Source organism: Rhamphochromis sp. 'chilingali' (genome assembly GCF_963969265.1).
Source record: "Rhamphochromis sp. 'chilingali' genome assembly, chromosome: 1".
NCBI lineage: Eukaryota > Metazoa > Chordata > Actinopteri > Cichliformes > Cichlidae > Rhamphochromis > Rhamphochromis sp. 'chilingali'.
In genome coordinates, this window is record NC_137929.1 from 6,891,037 (window position 1) to 6,913,678 (window position 22,642).

At 43.7% G+C, this 22,642-nt stretch overlaps 2 protein-coding genes across 9 annotated transcripts in view; one reads left to right on the top strand and one right to left on the bottom strand.

Annotated features, from left to right (window-relative positions):
• LOC308398096 (phospholipase D1-like) overlaps window positions 1-13,388 on the bottom strand; it is a 178,927-nt gene extending 165,539 nt beyond the window's left edge. For 3 of the 4 annotated variants that reach the window (XM_080884510.1, XM_080884511.1, XM_080884507.1), the window contains exons 1-2: window positions 13,316-13,388; window positions 112-217 (exon numbers count right to left, since the gene is read on the bottom strand). In XM_080884510.1, the coding sequence (XP_080740636.1) occupies window positions 112-129 (18 nt within the window). In that variant the 5' untranslated portion in view covers window positions 130-217; window positions 13,316-13,388. Of the gene's footprint in view, window positions 1-111; window positions 6,855-13,315 lie in introns of those variants that run through there. The other variant, XM_080884512.1, reaches the window with a different exon arrangement.
• The window catches only part of LOC308397319 (uncharacterized protein), a 185,242-nt gene that overhangs the window by 55,216 nt on the left and 107,384 nt on the right, over window positions 1-22,642 (top strand). The window lies entirely within an intron of this gene.

Below are 22,642 nucleotides of genomic sequence, written 5' to 3' on the forward strand. Positions count from 1 at the left end.
AAAGTATTTTGTCTGGTGTCAATTCTATCGTCAGCTACATCGTTATGGCAAATGTTCAAATGTATATGGTGATAAATATCTTTGGTCATATGGTCCTGCTCTGTCTGTCACCTTCTGTGTTGAGCTCATTGTTTCCTCTGTAGTGGCTGAGCTGAGTCCAAGTAGCTGAAAATGTTCCTCTGCTGCTCCGTCAGACTCTCCTCCTCCTGCTGATCAACTGGGACACAAAACAGATCTTTGTTAGGCTCCACACTGCACTGAAGAGTCAAAGTGTCTCATATGTTCATCTGACAAGTAAAAGAACACATTTTTGTTTCCCGAGGTGGGCAACTTGTTGGAAACAAACACAAAAGGTTTGAACACTGATACCTGCCATTGCTGGCATTGAAAGATGCAACGCCAGCAATGTGGATTGTCAAGACTCAAACCAATCATCAAGCAAAGACAACAGGGATCATTTGTTTCTGTTTATTTAGCATTCACAGCATTTGTAGTTGCCTTCTGTGCAGGGGAAGTCCACGCACACTGTGTGGTACCGCCATCCGCAGAAGGTGCATTCAACCTCTGTAAGAGAAACGAGGTTGTCTGAGACTGAAATGTGTTACGACCCGTCTAGGGCCAGGCCATAACATGAGCGAGGCACTCGCTTCCCCCCCCAAGACCCAAGCAGTCACACGCAACAAATCCGTTGGATGTGAAGTGATTTATTTACAAGGTGAATAAAGAGAACCAAAACGGGAGTGTCAACACTTCAGGGTGAGCCAAGGCCAAAACAATAAACAAAACAAACCTACACAAATCCCGCACCCCTGACCTCACCAAAATAAAGTCAAAATAAAGACAGAGTCTGACCTCCTTAACCAACTCAAAAACAGGAGAAAACGGGTGATCAAAATAAACGGCAGCTCACCCCTACCCACTCCACTTCCACAATTTTCGCACGTATACTGCAGCCAGCGGCTACCACAGGACTACTGCTGGGTGATGAGGAGAAATGCGAGGACCTCTCCCGCTGTAGCACTCCAGCCTCCTTTTATTGGGCGGGTCCTCCAGCTGGATCCAATCACACCGGGGCAGTAAGTCCACGCACCAATCGGAACAGGGCCCTGGCACAGCTAAATTAACATAGACAAAAACACAGCACCTGCACAAACAAACACACGGACATACAAGTTCGTAACACCCCCTTCCATAAGAATTAAACAATCCTTCTAGTGTTTAATCCTAGACTACAAAATTGCTCTCGACAGGGCGTCCGCGATGACATTTTCCGTCCCTTTCTTATGCCTAATCTGCAGGTTGAAGTCTTGCAAGAGAAGGGACCAACGCATAAGTCTCTGATTAGAGTTCTGCATCTGGGAGAGAAAAACCAATGGGTTATGGTCAGTGAACACTTGAACAGGGATAGAGCTGGATCCGATATACACCTCGAAATGCTGTAGGGCTAACAACAAGGCAAGGGCTTCCTTTTCAATGGTACTGTAATTCATCTGATGTTTGTTGAATTTTTTTGAGAAGTAACAAATTGGGCGATCCACGCCGCAATGGTCTTCCTGCATAAGGACAGCTCCTGCACCAACCGCACTAGCGTCAACCTCGAGCTTGAAAGGGGACATGAAATTCGGGGCCGTAAGAACAGGGGAACTGCACAGTAATGCTTTCGCAGACTCGAAAGCAGTCTGACAAACAGGCGTCCACACAAAAGGCTTCTTCGGACTGATCAAATCGGTGAGAGGAACGACGACAGTGGCAAAGTTCTTACAAAACCCTCTATAATAACCACACATTCCTAGAAATCGGCGCAGCGCCCTTCTCGTTTGTGGGACTGGAAACTCAACGATCGCCTGTATTTTCGCGGTCACCGGCAGTATCTGTCCCTGACCCACCTGTTTTCCCAGATATGTGATGGTGGCTCTGCCAAATTCACATTTGGCTAGGTTCAACGTAAGCGAGGCCTCCTGAAAACGGCTGAAAACGAGAGAGAGTGTTTGTAAGTGGTCAGACCAGGTGGATGAGTAAATGACAACATCGTCCAGGTAGGCATCGCAGTTATTCACGCCCGCCAGTACTTTGGCCATAAGGCGCTGGAAAGTAGCGGGTGCATTACGCAACCCAAACGGCATAACCGTATACTGGAGAAAATGGTCCGGTGTAACAAAAGCAGATATTTCAGAGGCTCGGGGAGTTAAAGGTACTTGCCAGTAACCTTTTAACAAATCAAGTTTGGTTACAAACGATGCCGATCCCACTCTATCAATACAATCCTCCATTCTAGGAAGAGGAAATGAATCAGGTTTGGTAACAGCGTTAACTTTCCTGTAATCATTACAAAACCGAGGAGTGTTGTCGGATTTTGGTACTAGCACACACGGCGAACTCCATGCGCTGGCGCTCGGAAAGGCTAAACCGTGTTCTAAGAGATAGTCAACTTCCTTCTGCATTATCGCCCTTTTCACTGGGTTCACTCGGTAAGCATGTTGCTTAATCGGATTATGTCCTTCCACATCAATATCGTGGCACAGGACCGCAGTTTGACGAGGGTGATCAGAAAAAAGTGATAAGTTCTTTTCTATCAGATCAGTGATGTCAGCTCGAGCGGGTTCAGACAGGTGGACTAAATATGTGTCTAAATCATTTAAGATCTCCGAATTTTTCAACCGGCCGCTACCCAGCGCTTCACTTTTCTGGAGTAGCCCGTCATCAGAGGGTTCATAGGGAGAAACAGTACTAGCGGCGCACACTGGAGACGGCGCACCCGAAGGACTCCTCGAGTGAAACGATTTTAACAGATTAATATGACAAACCCTAGACTTTCTCCGGCGGTCTGGGGTCTGGATCACATAGTTGTTGTCACTGAGTTTTTGTTCCACCACATATGGGCCAGCGAACTGAGCTGATAAGCTGGACCCTACCACAGGCAACAACACCAACACTTTCTCTCCCGGCTGAAAACTTCTGCAAACAGCTTTTTTATCATAGCGAGTTTTCATTTTAGCTTGCGTATGTGACAGATTCTCTCGAGCTAACTGACATGCAAGGTGAAGCTTTTCCCGAAGTCCGCTAACATAATCCAGAACATTATGCTGAGTTTCAGAAGTTTCTGACAACCACCTCTCCTTCAGAAGGCGGAGGGGACCGCGGACCACGTGTCCAAACACCAGATCCATCGGACTGAATCCCAAGGATTCCTGAGTGGTTTCTCTGACTGCAAACAACAATAACGGCAGACCCTCATCCCATTCTCTATCCGACCCCGCGCAGAACTTGCGCAGCATAGCTTTGAGGGTTTGATGGAATCTTTCCAGAGCACCTTGACTTTCCGGGTGGTATGGACTGGATTTTACATGTTTTATGTGCAACTCCTCCACGACCTGTGCAAACATTTTTGAGGTGAAATTCGTTCCTTGGTCTGTTTGAACAACCTTTGGAAGCCCGAAAGTAGAGAAGAATTTAAGTAGTGCTTTTAGCACCGGTTTTGCTTTCAGCGTGCGTAGTGGAATTGCCTCTGGGTACCTTGTTGCTGAACACATTATTGTAAGTATGTATTGGTGTCCGGATTTGGTTTTTGGCAGGGGACCCACACAATCCAATATTACTTTTTCAAACGGCTCACCTATTACTGGAATAGGATGTAACGGAGCAGGTGGAATGGGTCTGTTAGGTTTCCCCGCCATCTGACATGTGGTACAGGTACGGCAATATGCCACCACATCAGCTTTCAACCCTGGCCAAAAGAAGTTGCGCAACACCCGATGATATGTTTTGTTCACCCCAAGATGTCCAGCCATGCTGGCATCATGCGCTAAGCTAAGCACCTGCCCTCGATGTGGCTTCGGCACCACCACCTGCGTAGCACCAGGCAAACCACACCGGTCAGAGGACCACCTCCTCATAAGAACTCCATCTTGCAAAAAATAAGAAGTGGGTGATTCACTTCCTGCACTCTTAGCTACAGATAGAAAACAGGGAGCCAGTGATGAGTCATTCTGCTGAGCGGTTATCAATGCATCCCTATTCAATTTCTCATCCAGCTCTGGCATCAGTTTCATCACATCGCTTTTTGTTCTGTCACTCTCACGGCTGGGAGATATTCTCCCGTCTGGCGTCGCCATAAACGTGTCAGCAACATCCATAACGTCATCAAATTTGCGTGACTGCGCACGAGTGATTGCACAAACAGGAAACACATTTAACAAAGGGGCGACAACCTCGGTGACAGAAGAAATAGGCGTTTCCACCACTTCAGGCGGTGGGAAAACTGTCCCACCAGCCAAGTCATTTCCTAAAATAAACGAAACCCCTTTAATCGGCAACTGGGAACTCACCGCAACTTTGACATGCCCCGTTTTCACGGGCGAATGTAAATGGACTTTGTGTAACGGCGCCCGAAGAACGCTCATCTTAATTCCCCAAACCAACACATCCGAATCACAAGCAGTTTTATCTGACAATGGTAGTACACTATCCAACATAAACGACTGATGCGCACCTGTGTCCCGAAGAATAGTAACAGGCACTTTGTCCCCCTCTTCTCCCGTCACAGAAACAAAGCCTTTCGTGATGAACGGTGTAAAACGTGGCTCTATTTCTGCATCCACATGGTGCAAATCACGGGTGAGAGTGGAATGCGATTTAGGCAAAGGGACAACTTTGATGAGACCTACGCCCGCTGGATTTCTAGAGCCTTTGCGCTGCTCTTTCCTCCGGAGCGCAGGACAGGCAGCGATTAGATGTCCGGGTCCGCGACAATAAAAACAGTCGCGATTAACACCATCCTCCTGTCTATCTTTCAGTTCTATCTTTGGTGACTTTATCTTCCTTTCCTGTCCCACCCTAATATTCTGTGAGACAGCGGCTGAAAATATAGTTTTGTGGGTGAGAGTAAACTCATCAGCCATCACTGCCGCTTTAGCAAGTGAGGTCACCTTTTGCTCATTCAGATAAATAACTACTTGGTCCGGCAAACATTTTTTGAATTCCTCTAACAAAAGAAGCTCTTTCAGCCCCTCGAAATCCTGTGCTTTACTGGCCTGCAACCATCGTTCAAACAGGCGACTTTTCTCACGGGCAAACTCCACAAATGTCTGATTGGCGGTTTTTTCACACTTCCTAAATTTTTGACGGTAGGCTTCTGGGACGAGCTCATATGCCTGCAACACAGTCTTCTTCATGACGTCATAATCCAGGCTATCTTCAATTGATAAACTGCTACACACCTCCTGGGCTTTGCCAACCAATTTGCATTGTAACAGCAGCGGCCAAAATTCCTTCGGCCAACTTAACGCGGCCGCTATACGCTCAAAAGCGTTAAAATAGGAATCCACTTCGGCCTCACGAAACGGGGGAACCAGTTTAACGTGTTTGGTGATGTCAAAACCTGTCGGGACCGCGGTGGACGTACTAGGATGACTAGAGGCAGATGTGGAGGGCTTTCGCTCCAGCTCCAAAGCTCTGACACGGAGGTGCATTGCTTGTACCTCAAGCTCTTTAGCACGGGCTTCCACCTCCCTAATACGGAGGGTCAAACGGAGATCTTCCGTAGACCGCCCCGCCAGGGGTTCCCCGGCCGTACCAGACTCAGCTGCTTCAGGCTTCGCCCCAGCAGCATCAGGGTCCGCCTCGGCTGTGTCAGAGCCCGCCTCAGCCGCATCAGAGTCCGCCTCGGCTGGTAGCACGTTAACAGGCCCTTTGGCATCCGACCCCGGCTCAGCCTCCGGAGCCACCTTCACACCCCCGCCATCAGGCTGCTCTACAGCTGCCTGCGGGGCAGGAAGAACGCCTCGCTCCACCAACTCTGCACACAAAGCGTCCCTAACCACCGCTTTGCGGGCACCATAGGACACTTGAACGTCATAACAACTAGCAATGATAAGCAAATCCGCTTTCCTGCACTTCACAATTCTATCCCACGAAGGCGAAGTAACAAAATCATCCAAAGAAAACTCCATAATTCCACACACCTACCACCCCCACACCCAAGAAAACCGCCAACAGACCAAACACACGCAAAAACCCACAGAAAAAGGCAGAGGACGAGCCCCCAATTCATGTTACGACCCGTCTAGGGCCAGGCCATAACATGAGCGAGGCACTCGCTTCCCCCCCCAAGACCCAAGCAGTCACACGCAACAAATCCGTTGGATGTGAAGTGATTTATTTACAAGGTGAATAAAGAGAACCAAAACGGGAGTGTCAACACTTCAGGGTGAGCCAAGGCCAAAACAATAAACAAAACAAACCTACACAAATCCCGCACCCCTGACCTCACCAAAATAAAGTCAAAATAAAGACAGAGTCTGACCTCCTTAACCAACTCAAAAACAGGAGAAAACGGGTGATCAAAATAAACGGCAGCTCACCCCTACCCACTCCACTTCCACAATTTTCGCACGTATACTGCAGCCAGCGGCTACCACAGGACTACTGCTGGGTGATGAGGAGAAATGCGAGGACCTCTCCCGCTGTAGCACTCCAGCCTCCTTTTATTGGGCGGGTCCTCCAGCTGGATCCAATCACACCGGGGCAGTAAGTCCACGCACCAATCGGAACAGGGCCCTGGCACAGCTAAATTAACATAGACAAAAACACAGCACCTGCACAAACAAACACACGGACATACAAGTTCGTAACAAATGATATTCACTAAAGAAGTGGTGATTTGTAAAACTTCACATTTTGATCCGGGACGTACTCTGCATGAAAACAAGCGCTCACTCTTCCTGCTCAACAAATGACAAGGGCGGAGCCTTATACCACGTGATACAGAAGCTGTGCCGTGTGATGCTAAAATTAGCAGGGAAAAAACAACGGAGAGCACGTCAGGGATGACGAGAAAGTGACAGGAGAAAATCTGTCCCGGTCAACCACCCAAACATCAATAACGGGAACCTTATACAGCGCTTCCCTATACACGTCGAACTCCCGCAGGCACAAAGACATCACGGAGGCTATCACTTATCACCTGACCAAAGATATGGCTCCATCAACACTGTGCAAAACGAGGGATTTAGGAAAACGATCAACACCCTAGACAAACGCTACACAGTGCCGTCCCGCAACTATTTTTCTATTGTTGCACTACCTGCTCTGTACACGCAGCGTCGAGCAACGGTGGAGACGGAATTTCAAGCAGGACAACATTTTGCTGCAACAACAAAACGTGAGACATTTGTTGTTTTATGTTTATTTATTGTTATGAGAGAATCATGATCTCAATTCTAAGCCAAAAAATGGTGATTCTCATTTTATGCAAAATCGTGCAGCCCTAACATTAACACAAAACTATTGTTTCACCAGAGAAACACACATGAAGAGAGAGAGAGAGAGACAATAACAGCTACCAAACAGTCGTCATAATTCGTCACACAATGAGAAAAGGACAAATCAACAAGTAACAATGACTAATTAATATTAAAATCTGTAACATAATGTATTGTTTGGAGTTTAGTCTGATTGGTTCAGGATGACCTGCCATTATCCAATCACACGTCTGCTTACCTGCATCTTTTCTCTTTTTTCTAACCTGAGCACCTGATGGCTTTGAACTTTTGTTGTCCATCTTCCATTGGTTTGAATTTTGCGCTGCAGTACAAACACAAATCCCCCAACCCGAGGATCAGCACAATTAACCTAACAGACCTACACCTTAGTTCACAGATTCACTTTGTCTAAGGTTGATTTCTGGGATTTCACACAACCCAGGATTCAGATCGTGAATCCATGATGGGCTTGGATTTACATCATTATAAATGAAATGCGCTCTACTTGGAAGCAGCCGGCCCCGCCCCTTTTGACGGGTTGTGTGAGACTTTAAATCATCAAACTGTAAATTATAAATTTAAATTGTTATTGATCCTTTACCCCAAGTCCTAAAGTGTAGATTTATTTTCTTACTCTTCTTATATTTATTGTTTGTTTACTTGCACCGCTGTAACTGCAGCCTCGTCGTCTCGTCTCTCTATATGCTGGACTGTCTGTAGCGGAGATGACAATAAAGTTTACTTTGACTTCAGCAGCGCGCAGGCGCACCGAGGGCTCTCGCGCTCACTTTATAGAATTTAGAAAAAACATCGGTGCAGATTATAAGTCTGTATCATAATATCTGTTTGTTGTTTTTATTTTGTTTTGCGAGTTGTTATTAGATGCCGCTCCAGCCAGCCAGAGACTCCCCGCCCTCTCCTCCCTGTGCCGCCAGCAGCAGGCGCACCTCGCAAATGGAGGGCGCCCTTACTCCCAGCAAATGGCTGACAGAAAACCGATCGGTGCCTACGAATTTCCCAATATGCGCTGGCATGACGTCGGGGAAGCATGGGTACGACCGATTATTTTATTTTTTTCTTGCCCGTGATGCCCCCCCCCCACCACGATGCATTCTATTGGTTTGCACACTTACACACACCCAGCTGTGGTTTCCGGTTTTGCTGGACTCTGGAGAGCCCCGCCTTTAACGCTCTTCTCTCACAGAGAGCAACAGAAAACTTGGAAAAACTCCAGATTGACTGAACTCAGTTCAAAGTTACCTTGACACCTTTAGATGTGAGAGGTAGTGATGGTCCGCTTGAAGCTGACGCTCCGGTGCGTGTGTCAGAAAGATCAACGCGCTGCTTCAGAAGCACCGTGTCGAGGCTTGATTCGTTTGGCCAGAGTCACGTGATCAGTGACGTCTGAAGCTTCGTTTAGAACGTACCTTTTTTTAAATCGAACTTTATTGAAACACAATGAGTATACAACATACAAACAGATGAAGTTTACAAAAGAACAGAACATGAACATACAGAACCAGGAGTAAAAAAATGATGATATGAGTAGGTGAAAAAAATCAACATATAAATATTGTTCTGAGAGGCTTTTTTATTGGTTGAGTCTGAAATTGATTGTATGTACAATTCATATCCTTATAAAAAGGCAGAAATATGGTGTTTTATTAATAAACTTACATTTATGGATATAAAATAGCTAAAAGTATTAACAATTTTTTTATAAAAAAACATTTATCATTCTTCCTGGGGACCTTAAAGAAAAAGAATAAAACATTTTCCCATCGTAAAGAAAACTCCCTTAAAATATGGACAATAACAAAACTGCTAAATTCTTCCAGAATCTCTGTGTAGAGGAACCAAAAGAGATGTGCCACAGTTTCTGGATGATCCCCACAGAAAGTTCAATTAGTATTTATGTCTCTTTTAAATGTTACCATATAGTGACTGGCTGGGTAACATTTATGAAGAATTTTATATGAGATTTCCTTCACCTTGTTCACAATTAGATATTTATGGGATCATCCAGACTGTCTTCCAGGTGATATCTGGAACATGTCGGTTCCAGTAAGATATTCTATATATGGGAGAGACATGAGATCTTCTTGGAATAAACTACGTATTCTCTTATTGCTGTTACCAAGTTCCTGTGAAAAGCAGATTTTTCCCACTGCTGACTCAGCTGGATCAGGGAGAGTGACTGAGGCAGATATTGAGATGTCAGTGTTTTTATATAACATTAAAGTCCCTGAGGGTATGGCACCAAGCACCATTGAGAATTCCCCAACACTGTTTGACAAGTTTGACGAGCATCTTGACTTTTGGTCTTTGGATATTAACAGTCCTGGATATGTGACTTCTTGTTTAACAGAAATGTTACAGAGAGCATTTGCAGTGCAGCCTTTAATTGCTAGTAATTCACATTTTTTTAGATTTCGACAAAAATCAAATGCCTCAGAGAAATCACTAATAACACTAAGGGCTGGACGGATTTGATTTGCATTCTTCAAGAAGAGTGTGGTGTCATCAGCTAGCTGGCTGATGATGAGCTCCTTATCAGCTGTGCTGATTCCTTGTATAACAGGTCAAATCTCGGGGTGGAGTCTTAATCATTTTAATTGAGCTATTGCCATTCGTGTACAAGGTTTTGATAGCTTTACAGAAAAATGCCAAATTTTTCCAAAGAGTGGAAAATAAATTGATGTTCAATTGTATCAAAAGCCTTTTAAAAATCCAGGAAGAGAATGAAGCTATAGTCAGATACCAAATCAGAGTAATCAAGTAGATCTAAAACCAGTCTCATGTTCTTAGAAAGGTGTCTGTTTCTCATAAAGCCTGATTGTGTCTCATCGATAATTGTGTCCAAGAACTCTTTCATTCTGTTAGCAAGTACTAAAGCCATAATCTCATAGTCATCATTGAGCAGACAGATGGGTCTCCAATTATCAATAAGAAGTAAGTCTTTGTTTGGCTTTGGAATAAGTGTTATGAGACCCTGAGTAAGAGTAGGAGGGAGGATGTTATTCTCTACACTTCCTATGAAAAGCTGCAGTAAGAACGGAGCCAGGAGATTAGAAAATGATTCATAAAACTCTGCAGTTAAACCATCTGTGCCGGGAGATTTGTTGGCCTTAAGTGCAGAAATAGGATTACAAACATCCTCCACAGTCAGAGGGCTGTCACAGTGACTTCTATCTTCCACAACAATAGTTTTTAGGTTTTTAATATTATTGAGAAACAGCGTTGAGACATATATATATATATATTCTACTTTTCTAAATGATTGACTATTTCAATGGAGAACCTAAATGACACGGACCCGTGTTTGTTATTACATATCTCTATTTTGAATGTGACAAGTCTATCATTGCCTGTTATTCATAGGTATTAACAGAGTTTTTGGCCTTTTTTTCCATCTATAAAAGCTAATTGACTCTTTACAGCTTGCTATGGTTAATAATAACATGTTCAGTCATGAGTGAAATCAAAGCTTTTCTTCACTTTAGCATTTAACATTCCCAACAATATAATGTGATACCTTAATTAAAACACAGCTAATAAAACACAATTTTCTTAATGCAAACATCAGTGACTCAACATTAGCAACCAAAGGGTTCAGTCTGCAGCTCACACTCATGTGAAGCTACAACCTCCCCCTTTAGTCTCTGTCATCCTTCTGCTCCTGCACAAACAAAGCAAGACAAAACCTCCACCCTTCTTCTACAGGCTGGGTGAATTGTTGTGGACATTCACTAATCCTAAAGTCGGCACCGTTTTTGTCTCAGTATCAAGTCAGTTAAACTTTTAGTCGTCAGTCCGTCACAGTCCAGTCACATGCATACATCCACACACATTCATACCAGATATTGCTGATAATGGAGTCTCACGCGCAGCCTATTCGAGCCTCCATCACCAGCAAGATGACGTCATCATTTTAAAGGAAAACAGCTCCTTGTTTTTGGACTGGATTGACTCGCTGCAATCCTTTTAGGCTCAGGACTTCTCATGTGATCAATGTCACATATAAGTGAATTTCTCCCAAGCCCATTATAATCATGGAGAAAAACACTTTGCCACTGTTTCCAGTAAGAATATTTTATAGCGCTTTAAAGTTCAACCTCTCAGGTCTGGATTAAAGAGCTGATTTGTTAAATCAGGAACTCACAAAATACCAAAATATCACCAGCGGTGGATCACACCTCTCAGATGTTCTTATCTCAGTGCACTGTAACAAAAGCACAAACAAACGCAACCAATAAAATACTAATAAAGTAACAAATACTGGGGCCCATTGCAAACATGTCCAAGCATAAAACCATCTTTCTCTCTCTTAGAGAAAGAAAACAATCCAAACCTCACTGATAAAATCAACCTAGTGTCAAGCAAAACCCAAAAATCAACCAAAACTTCACCAGAAAGTTTTCCTCCCTCCCGGGACAATATTGTGCAGGAATACAGGCACCGTAACTCCTTTTGCACTGACAAAAACATGTTGGATTTACTTGATTCAATAGTGGACACTGGTTGCACACAAAGGTTTTGCTTTGGCAGAAACTTAAACAACTGAGTTAAATCAACACAACCTTTTCATATTCAGTAAACCTGCATGTTGTGTTCATAAAACACGATTGAAACATGTTCAGATGGAGTAAGTTGAGCTCCTGGAACATTTTAATCCTTCAATTGAAATTGAATGGGTCTACAACAACTACCATCCTCCTATCTCTATCCTGGTTGCAGCAGGGCTGGGAAATAACCCTGAAGTGATAGGTTACCAGGCAGGGTACACCCTGGACAGCTCACCAGTCTATCAGATAGAAACACACAGCCGTTTACATTCATGGATAATTTAGCCCAGGACCTTCTTACTGTGGAGCAACAGCACTAACCAGCATGCCAACAATGGAGGAAATACAGGAAAGCTATGATTTCCTGTATTTGAGGCAGAATTATTTTGTTCTTGCCCTTGACAGGTTAATCCACAATAAATAGCAACAGCATGCATGTGGTGTGTGTGTCGTTGTCTGCCTCTTATAACTCCAGTGATTTTCCTGTAGTTTGAAATCTTATGCGGTGTTGACACAATAATTTGTTGTAAACCAGGAAATTCCCAACTGTGGTAGAAAGCACAGCTTAGCCTTAGCAAATGTTCAAAGAAAAGTCGTCACTTCCTGATTTCTGCTTCACTGATAAATATTGTCACACTGGGGTTTTTGCAAATGATATCAGTGAGCACTGTGTGGCAGCTGGAGTCAGACAACTGAAGCTCCCACAATCAAGACCACAAACAGCTTTCAAAGGAGATTTGAAGCTTTTCTGGCAGCAAGCTTCATGATTTATGGGACTGGAACTGGAACAGAAACTACCTGATCACCAATGGTGAGCTGGCATGGAATTATTTTTATGACATTTTATCAAAGTTATAAATAAGCATGCCCATTAACACATAGTGAGTGAGCATGTTTTCTTCCCACGCAGTGAACAGCGGATGCTAATGTTTTTGTCACTTTTTACAGAGTCAAACTCAAAGTAAGGTCAGTGCTTCCACGCTTTAAACGCTGCACGCTCACACTCTCTCCACACTCGATAGATTATCCATTGTTCATCTGCACACAGCTGCGGTTTTAGTAACGCAGTAACGCAGCGTGCTTACGGCAAAGTAACAGTAATCTAATTACCTTTTTTGCAATAGTAATCCCTCACTTTACTCGTTTCTTGAAAAAAGTAATCGGATTACTGCCCATCTCTGGTTGGAGCTGTGCACTTGTGGGTTCCACCTTGTGTACACGTTTATCTTTGCTGTGTGTACTTGTACCTCTGAGTGGAAGCTGAACTCTTGAGTTCGAGTATCGAAGCATCAGCTGTGACGTTAAAGTCCAAACAGCTCGTTCATTTGACGTGCAAATGAACGAAGGTAACGCCGTTTTCATGTGGATGTGTCACTGAGACACTTTCCACATCCACAGCTCACAAAATGGGAAAACTATAGAAGTATAACAATGAAGAAGTTACTATGTTACGGGTCCCAAGGATGAAGACCTCGATGACAAATATGTTACCTGTAAAAGCAGGTGAAGAGCAGAGTAAGGAAGACACGATGCGTCTCTGCTTTCCTCCAGAACGTGTCTGAGTCTGATTTATTTCACACAAATAAATGCTATAAAACACTAAACATGAGCTTTCAATATACTGTTCAGCTGGTTCCTCATTCACATCAATTACATTTACTTATTTCACAACATCAGTGAAATATACTCTTTTTAACTGGTTCAGTTTCTCAAGTTCACACTTCTTTCCATAACAGCTACATCCTTTTATCATATCAATAAACACATCACATTGTCTTCTGCAGTGTCTTACTGGCTAAACAGTTCTATTCAATAACAGCATTGGTAAATACATTACATTTGTTCCCTCCAGTAATTTACTGGCAAAATCACTATTTAGTGCATCATGAAACACAGCTTGTTTAATCAACCCATGAATGCCTCTGTTAGCTACACAGAGTTGCTCAGAGTGCTTGTGTTACACTAGCTAATCTACTCAGTCACTTTAACAGAACTATTAACATTCACATCTCACAGAACTGATTTGATTGGAGCATTACAACACGTTTGCACAGAGCATAGGAGCGCACTGACTCTGCTTCACGAGCGCTCCACCTAACGAGCGGGCTCGCGGTGCGGTCGCGCGGGACACTCCTCTGGTTTTCTCCCGTGTTTACATATAAATAACTTTGGCGGACCGCCTTAACTCTCCCATTCACATTAACGTGGGTAACCATGGTGACAATAAACAACATTTTCGGTGCGAGCACCGTGTACCGACCTGTAAAAGCAGGTGAAGAGCAGAGTAAGGAAGACACGATGCGTCTCTGCTTTCCTCCAGAACGTGTCTGAGGAAGCAGCGGAAGGTGGGCTCCACTTACTGCTCCCCGAAACCCCGGAGCAAGCACCAAAGTTCCGCCCTCACTGCTTTCTAACATAAAATGAATCCCTGTTACATGGATTTTCTATCCTCTTAAAGAAACTGAAAATAAATACATATAGCAATGAAAAATGTCCCGTTACATGAGTGTTTTACACAAAATAATATTAATGTGGTCATTCCCTCACAGGGGTGCCACAACTACACTGCTGTTTTGACAGAGACACAGTGTGTTTATCTAACTTGGCTGAAGCCAAAGTTCTCCAGACAAATTCAGTCTGTTTCTGCCAAGTGTGAACTCACTGGATGAGCGCCAGATACACAGAATCAAAAAGGGATAAATTACTTTTCTTATGTCATGTTCCCGTCACAAACTGGCTCAAGGAGAGGGGAAGCAGGAGTCCACAGATGAAATGTTCCTATAAATAAAGTGGAATTTATTCAAACTTTACCAAAACTTCAACACATCAAATACAAGCAGTTCAGCAGGGAGTGGATGTGTGTTGCATGTGCCAGGTGGATGCAGAGAGAGGCCAGGGCCACGTTCAAACCTGAACACGCTGCACAGTGTTTTGTTCCATTTGTTAGGGATGAATGAAATGCTTCCTTGAAAGGATGTGTGCAGTCACCAGTGGGCGTGGAAGCATGTGCGCCCTCATTTGGTGGGTGTGCAAGAAAAGTCATCCTGTCACACAGCAATGCCTACATAAATCACACCACTCTGCTTAAAATAATAATGTTTAGTGAAGCAGGTGAAGCAAAGGGCTGCTTTTAATAGGCTGGGAGACCCAGGTGTGCTGCTTTAGCTGCTGAGCCTCTTATGACAGAACAGCGGAGAGTGGTAAGAAGGGAGGAGGGGGTCTGGCTGTGTTTGTGAACGATAGATGGTGTAACTCTGGGCATTTCTCTATCAAAGAGACGCTATGCTGTAAGGACATTGAGCTGCTAGCGGTTAGCATGAGACCGTACTATCTACCACGAGAGTTTACACACGTGATTATGATAGCTGTGTATGTCCCGCCCTCTGCTGACGCTGCAGCAGCCTGTGAGGTCCTGCACACTGTAACCAGCAGACTCCAAACACAGCACCCTCAGGCCCTTTTCCTGATCTCTGGGGACTTTAAAGATGATGTAACCATTTAATTATGGTTACATAATTAATTATGTAATTAATTATGCAAAAATGTGTCTCCAATCAAAGCTCTGTAACTTCAGAGGTGATGTTCATATGTTGACTAATGGTTTTCTTTCATTTTTGATGTACTGCAGAATATTTGTATAAAATCCAGGCCAGGAAAATCTCCTTCATGTGTTTCTGTGTTTTGTCTTCAGCTATGTTGACACAAAGGCCTCTGCTGTGACGCTCACACCTTTGATAAAGTCTGGAGAGTGTCAGCTTCCTGTTTATAGATACAAAAATATGTAATGTTGTGAACTCTGGCCGCAGCGGCGCAAGAAAAAGGAGAATTACGGGAAGCAATCACAACAGGTAAAATCAAAATAACAAAGTAAAGTACGATAAAATAAAAACCAACAAAAGAACAACACAATATACTTCCCCGTACTGTTACTGCTAACCTCTGTTAACCTAGTAACTCTTACCTTCTAACTGACAGCTGGTCAATAAACGAGCTCCATAAACGCTCCATATTCACCTTTACATGGAATATAAAGGGAAAAGAAGAAACACAGTGCTGTGTCAGCGTTAGACATATAGATATATCCTTGCTTTTAATACATTTGAAGGTGGGTGGGAGAGGTGCTTCTCCGCGTAGTCTACGGTCTCTTTGGGATCGGTAAAGCTTTTCCTCACATCACCATGGGTCACTAACAGCTTTGCAGGGTATAGCAGTCTGTACCTGACGCCGGTCATCCCACGTAGTCTTCCTCTCATATTTGCAAATGCGGCTCTGCGTTTCCAACAGAGGGGGGGAAATCTGGGAGGATGTTTATTTTAAAAACCCTTATACATCAGGTTCTTGTTCTCTGCAGCTTTCAGCAGAATTTCCTCACCAATGTGGTAGTAGTGCAATCTCAAGATTATGGGCCGAGGAAGATGACTTTGTTTGGGACGCTGGCGATTCACTCTATGTGCTCGATCGATGAGTGGCTTCTCCTCGAGAGATAGCGCCTCCGCCAACAGGTGTGAACCAACTCAGTCATCTTGGGTCCCTCTGTGCCTTCTGGTATTCCTGCAGTTCTTAAATTATTCCTCCTGGAGTGCCTCAAGAGCTCCACATCTCTCATCTAACTTCTTTACCTCCGCAGACAAACGCTCCACAGTGGCCTGGAGAGTGGCGATGGTGTCAGAGTGGTTCGAGGCACAGTCCTGCAGTTCAGTCAAAGTGTTATCATGCCTGGCCACGTCGCTTTTTATGTCCGAGGGCTGGATGCTCTGGTTCAAGGATGATATCTCGCCTCCTATGGTGGTAGAAATCTCTAATATGCAAGTGTCCAGTGCTAGTTAGTTAGTTCTAGTTCTAGTGGTTAGTGGGGCTTTATTTGATGATTCTAGTGTGTGTTACATTGTTGTCATATTGTTGAGTCGCAGAGCTGCACAGTGTTACAGTTTCTGTAGAGTCTGGTATAAGGAACTCAGATCCCTCTGTGAATAATGTTCACTGAAACTGATCTGTAGTTAATGAACTAGTCAGGATTTACACTAGAGAATGTTTCTGCCATTACATGGCCTGTATTTGTAGAGCGCTTTACTCGTCCCTAAGGACCCCAAAGTGCTTTTTTGCCCAAGGACACAACGACCGAGACTGTCCAAGCCGGGGCTCGAACCGGCAACCTTCCGATTACAAGACGAGCTGCCAACTCTTGAGCCACGATCGGCCCACATATTGTTGTCTTTTGTTGCAGACACCAAGTGTTGAGATCCTGTCTCAACCTCCTACATTCTTCCAGCAGGTTACACATTATTTTTTGTATTTGGAATCAAATATATGTGTCAGTTGGGCCTAGTGCAGGGGTCAGCACCCTTTAACACCCAAAGAGCCTTTTGGACCCGGTTTCCACGCAAAGGGTCAGGTTTCGGGAAAACACTGGGAGCTGCAAATACTTTGTGACATCTAAAATGAAGATAACACTGTGTATATTGTTTTTACCTTTATGCTTTGTGTGAACAACTACAGTGTGTTGCTTATGAAATCCATGAAGTGCTACAGAGAAAATTACATTTGATTTATGTAATGAACACATTTTGAGCTCTTAAAGAAATATAACAAAGGAAAGCTGAACTACAATGATCCATGTAGCAAACACAAACTGTTATATCGCCTTTGGGCTTTTGGAGCCTTGACCTGACTTTTAAAAAAAGCGCGTTCATGCAAACATCGTCGGGTCTGCCGTGATATGTTTACAACGGGACTTCTGCTCCTGAACCTCTGCGCACAGCGTCTGCAGGTAAGGTAACTTTATTTATACCCAAAGGCAAGGTAAATTTGCTTTACAGAAAAATGACAGCATTTGACATCCCTTTAAAAACACACATACCTAGTAAATATATAAAACTCACTGTGACACATACTTTAATATTTCGAATCAAAAACAGTTCTTATTTAATTCAGTGACAGCAACGGGGACAAAGCTGTTTTTATAACGCTTTGTCCTGCATCTCGGAAATAGAAACCTCCGTCCTGAGGGAAGAAGCTGAAATTCACCCCTTAGAGGATGGGAACCATTTTTAAGGATCGATAAAGCCATCCTCTGTACCTGCTCAGAGTACAGGGAGGCTAAACAAGACTGTGGCTCACCTATCAGACGACTGGACCATCTCACTATCTGATTCAGAGAGTTTTTCTCTGTGACAGAGGTCTGACCGAACCATGCCACCAAACAAAAGGATAAAACAGACTCAATAAAAGAACGATAAAACAAAGTTAAAATTTTTTGGTCAATGTGGAAATGAACAAGTTTCCTAAGGCAATAAAGGTGCTGGTGACCCTTTTTACAAACTGATTTGCAATTTTGATCAAAGTTCAGTTTTTCATTGATTATGGTCCCAAGATATTTATATGATTGTACTTGCTCTATTTTCTGACCTTTAATTAAAGTGACTCCGTGCCCATTTTGTTGTTTCCTAAAATCAACAACCATGTCTTTTGTTTTAGATATGTTCAGCTGGAGATAAGACTCCTCCCACCACTGAACAAAGTCATCAATGACTGGGCCGTGGTTAGTTTCACCCTCTTTCAGTAAGCTGACAATAACAGAGTCATCTGCATATTTAATAATGACCCTGTTTTCATGTCTGCCCTGACACATGTTTGTATAGAGAGTGAATAATAAGGGCGATAGGACGCAGCCTTGAGGAGAACCTGTGGAGGAGAACACTGGGTCAGACAGAACCCCATTTATTCTCACTCTTTGTGACCTGTCAGTTAGAAAATCTAAAATCCAGCCCAGCAGGTTTTTCCTGATTTCAAACTGTTCTAAAAGTCTTTTAATTAAAATATGGGGCTGTGTTGTATTAAAAGCCGAAGAAAAATCAATGAAAAGAAGTCTTGCAAAAGTCCCTTTACTCTCTACATGTTTAAGAATCAGATTTAGTAAAGTCAAAAGTGCGTCCTCCACTCCTCTGTTGGGCCTGTATGCAAACTGCATTGGATCCAGCTGACCTCCAGTCTCTTCATAATCACATTTCTGATGATTTTTTCAAAGACTTTCATGACAACTGAAGTGAGGCAACAGGCCTGAAGTCGTTTAGATTTAGGGACAGGAACCACGACTGCTTCTTTGCAAAGAGAGGGCACATGTTGTGTTTGCAAGGATTTGTTAAAAATAACCTGAAATATAGGACTGAGTTCATCAGCACAAGATTTAATTAGGCGGCCACTAATATTATCAGGACCTGGCTCTTGTTCACATTGACTGTATGAAAGGCCTTTTTAACATCGCTGAGTTCAATGATAAAGTGCTGAGTATCTCTCAGTTTCTGTTTCAGTTCCCAAATATCCTCGCTGAAATCAGAAGAACTAAAACGAGCAGAAAACATGTTTAAAGCATTTGAAAATCTCTGTCTGAATTAAAACATCTAAAATGACCTGACTGCTGCTCTGGGGATTTTGAAACCCTGCTATGGTTTTCATACAAGTCCAGGCAGACCCAAAAGTTTTTGCAGCAAATTTGCTTTCAAGAAGGTTTTTGTCTGTTTTGCTTTCAAGATCTCGATTTTCATTTCCTTGGTAGCTGTCTGAAAATCGGTAACAGCCCCTCTTTAAAGGCCTGTCTCTTTTTCCTTAAACAGGATTTGACACTTTTAGTGACCCATGGCTTATTGTTAGCGTAAATTTTAACGTGCTTACGGGGTATAATCATGTCTTTACAAAATACTGCACAGGAGCTAGTAACATCCACCAAAGCGTCGAGATCATCTCCACAAGACTGAAGACGGGGCTGTACGAAGTCACTTTATCTCTACAGGACTGTAAGCTGTCGTCTGTGAGGCGTGAGCGTGTTTGTTTGAACACAGTTCACGGTGGAGAACAGCTGCTGACATAATGTGGATCCGAAGATCCATAACTGGCCTACCTGGGGCTGAAAGTCTCCATAAATGCAGGCGTTTCGGCGGCTACACCGGCTTCCACGAGTGTGACGCTTATTTTGAGAAAATAATAGAATATAAATTTATATTTATATTTCAATATCACAATAATCTTCCACTGTAGAACTACAAGTTAAAAAAGAACTAACATAAATCAAATCCACTTCAGCTAAATACTTCTCATTTATTTCCATCTTACATGCTGTGACTGCAGCCATTCCCACATCTCTGTGAATGGGACTCATGGACATGGATCAGTGGTTGTTGATCAATGGTCCTGAGAATCTGCATAATTAAGATGAAGGAACGGAGCTCCCAGCCCATCGTTCCTGCAGCTGCTTTCAGTCTTTATGCAAATGTCCTGTTTGTAAGACTGAAACCTGCAGCTGAGACTGAAGACGTCACCTGATGATGACGACACGTTTCTCCCACAAAACGCTGCGTCCAGATGAACAGAAGCAACAGACTCACTTTCCTGGATGATTGAGATGCATCAAGACTTCATTGTGTGTTACTTCTCATTCAGCACAGACACATTATTCCTGTTAGGTCATGTCAGCTGTCACTCAGTACAAGCACAACTGTGAACAACACAAACTTCTCTTCAATGTGTCACAGAAACACTAAGTGTGAGAGCCTGTATGACACACAGGACAGACTGTAAGCTCTGCTGGCTGCACAGCACTTTGTAGCAGTTTTCCAACATGTCCTCCACCCGTGATGTCAGTGGTGGGACCCCAGTCACAGCACTCAGCACCACCTCCTTTAAATGGATTTTATAGCAGTTACTCCCGTTACTCGGTGCAACGCTTCTTAAATGTGTTTTTGCAGGATAAAACACAGCAGGTGGTGTAGAGAGGACGTCAGCTGACGGAGCAGAGGGAGGCAGACTGTGGATAAATGACAGAGTGAGAGGAGAGCAACCATGACAGAAGCACAGGTGTGGCAGATAGAAGTGGCTTTATAGACACTTATTGTCAGTCCTCGTGCATGCTGTGGAAATAAGTGTCTGTGTCATGAGGTGACATGTGAGCTTATCTTTGGTCAATAAAGCTGAACGACCAGTTTTCACTTTGCTTGTTACGCTTGTTTAGTGACGTCTGGGTTTCTGTGGAGCCCGAATTTTGATGAGTTCTGGTGAAATCATCTGAGATCATCTGAGCATCGGTGAAGAGTCAGCAGAGAAAGTGTGGGACAGAAGTTTGCTTTGGACACATGGACTGAAATCAAAAAGTAACAAACAGGATTTCCAATGGACAGTATGGAGAAGTGAAAGTACACAAAGGCTGTGCTGGAACACGTGTGTTACACTTTTTGACAGCTGAGAACAAAACACAATATTTTGCATCATCTCTGCAGTGTCTCTTCTTTCCTCTGCTGTTGTGCTTTTAGCTCCAAACTGTTTCAAATGGTTTGTCAGCAAGCTGACCTCTGACCTCTGCAGTACTAACTCCTGACCCGTACAAAGAGCGGGCGTTTCTGACCTTTGACCTGCAGCTGTATGTCTCTCAGTCTCAGTTCTTCTCTCCGTCACTGATGGAGCAGGTGTAGTTGCTGCTGACAGTCAGTCGTTTGTTTTCTCAGAGTGAGGCTGAAGTCTGAACTGTTCAGAGCATCAGGTCTCATCAACGTGCGCTGCTGTAACGCCGCTTTGTCCTCTGAGATCACCAGGTATGAAACCTGAGTGCTGACAGAGCAGCATGTTCCCCCTCATTCACCTCCACCACCACAGCCAAGGCATGCTGGGAAACTGAGGACACACAGACGGAGAACTGAAGTGTCTGCTGTGTGTTCATCTCAGAGTCCTCACAGGTGACACATTAGCTCCAGAACACCAAGCCAGGTGTTTGAAGCCTGACAGGGATTCTTCCCATCCAGAGGGAGGATTTAGCTGCACAACAATGAACATTAGTGTGTAGTTTAGAAACACAGACTGTGCCTGCACTGCATCTAGTGAAGAAAACTGTTACTGCGAGAGAACGAGGCTCCTTTAAAGCAGCTGATATTAAGGTTGAAAAATCAACAATAAGCTGATGTAATCAACGTTTCACAAAATGGTCAGCAGCTAAAATCTGGAGCCGTTCTTTGGTGGTAATTAACAGTTTGTTCTTGTTAGCTAATTATGTAATTAAAGGTAGCAGCAGAAGCCTTGTGTTGAAAGCCCATTCACTCACACATTCACACAGTATGTGTGTGTCTGTGTTACACTGTGGACATCCCTTCTGTTGGAGCGCCATCTTGTGGCAGGTTTAAGAAATGTTCTTCTTGTAAATCCAAACTGATGCACCTCCATAGCAGACTGTGGAGGCTTTCAGTGACATGAAGACTTGATTTATACTGTCATATTCTCCTGTTACACAAAGCACAGCACGCTGAACATGGATGAACTGAAACTCCCAGCATCTGACTGAGGAAAAGCACAAATCATTCTCACACTAACTCCTGCTTGATTTTAGATTTGCTTTCAAATCCTCACACTTTCATATGAAGCACTAAATGGGCTCCAGACTGTTTATCTCAGCTTCCTGTCAAACACACTGCTGCTCACACCGAGGCTCAGTTTACTCCTCCAGCCTGGCTTAACCTGCTGTCTGTTAAAAACAGTCCCACACTCCTCTGTTTAATCCTTCTGATCAGACTCTTTGATTTTGTATTGTTTTTACCTGAAGTTGTGTTTTTGACATGGTTCTGTCTGTGAAATAAACCTCACACACACACTGCTACAGTCCTTCATACACTTAGAAACGAAGCTGCTCCTTTCCTCAGTGCTGACACATAAAGAAGAGTTGCTTTTATATCCAACACGTCTCTGTTCCAGAAAACAGCTTCAGCAGCCTCTGAGTCTGAACTTGGAGTTGGTTATAAGCCACAGGCCTGTGTGCACAGCAATGAGGAAATATAATGCAGTAAG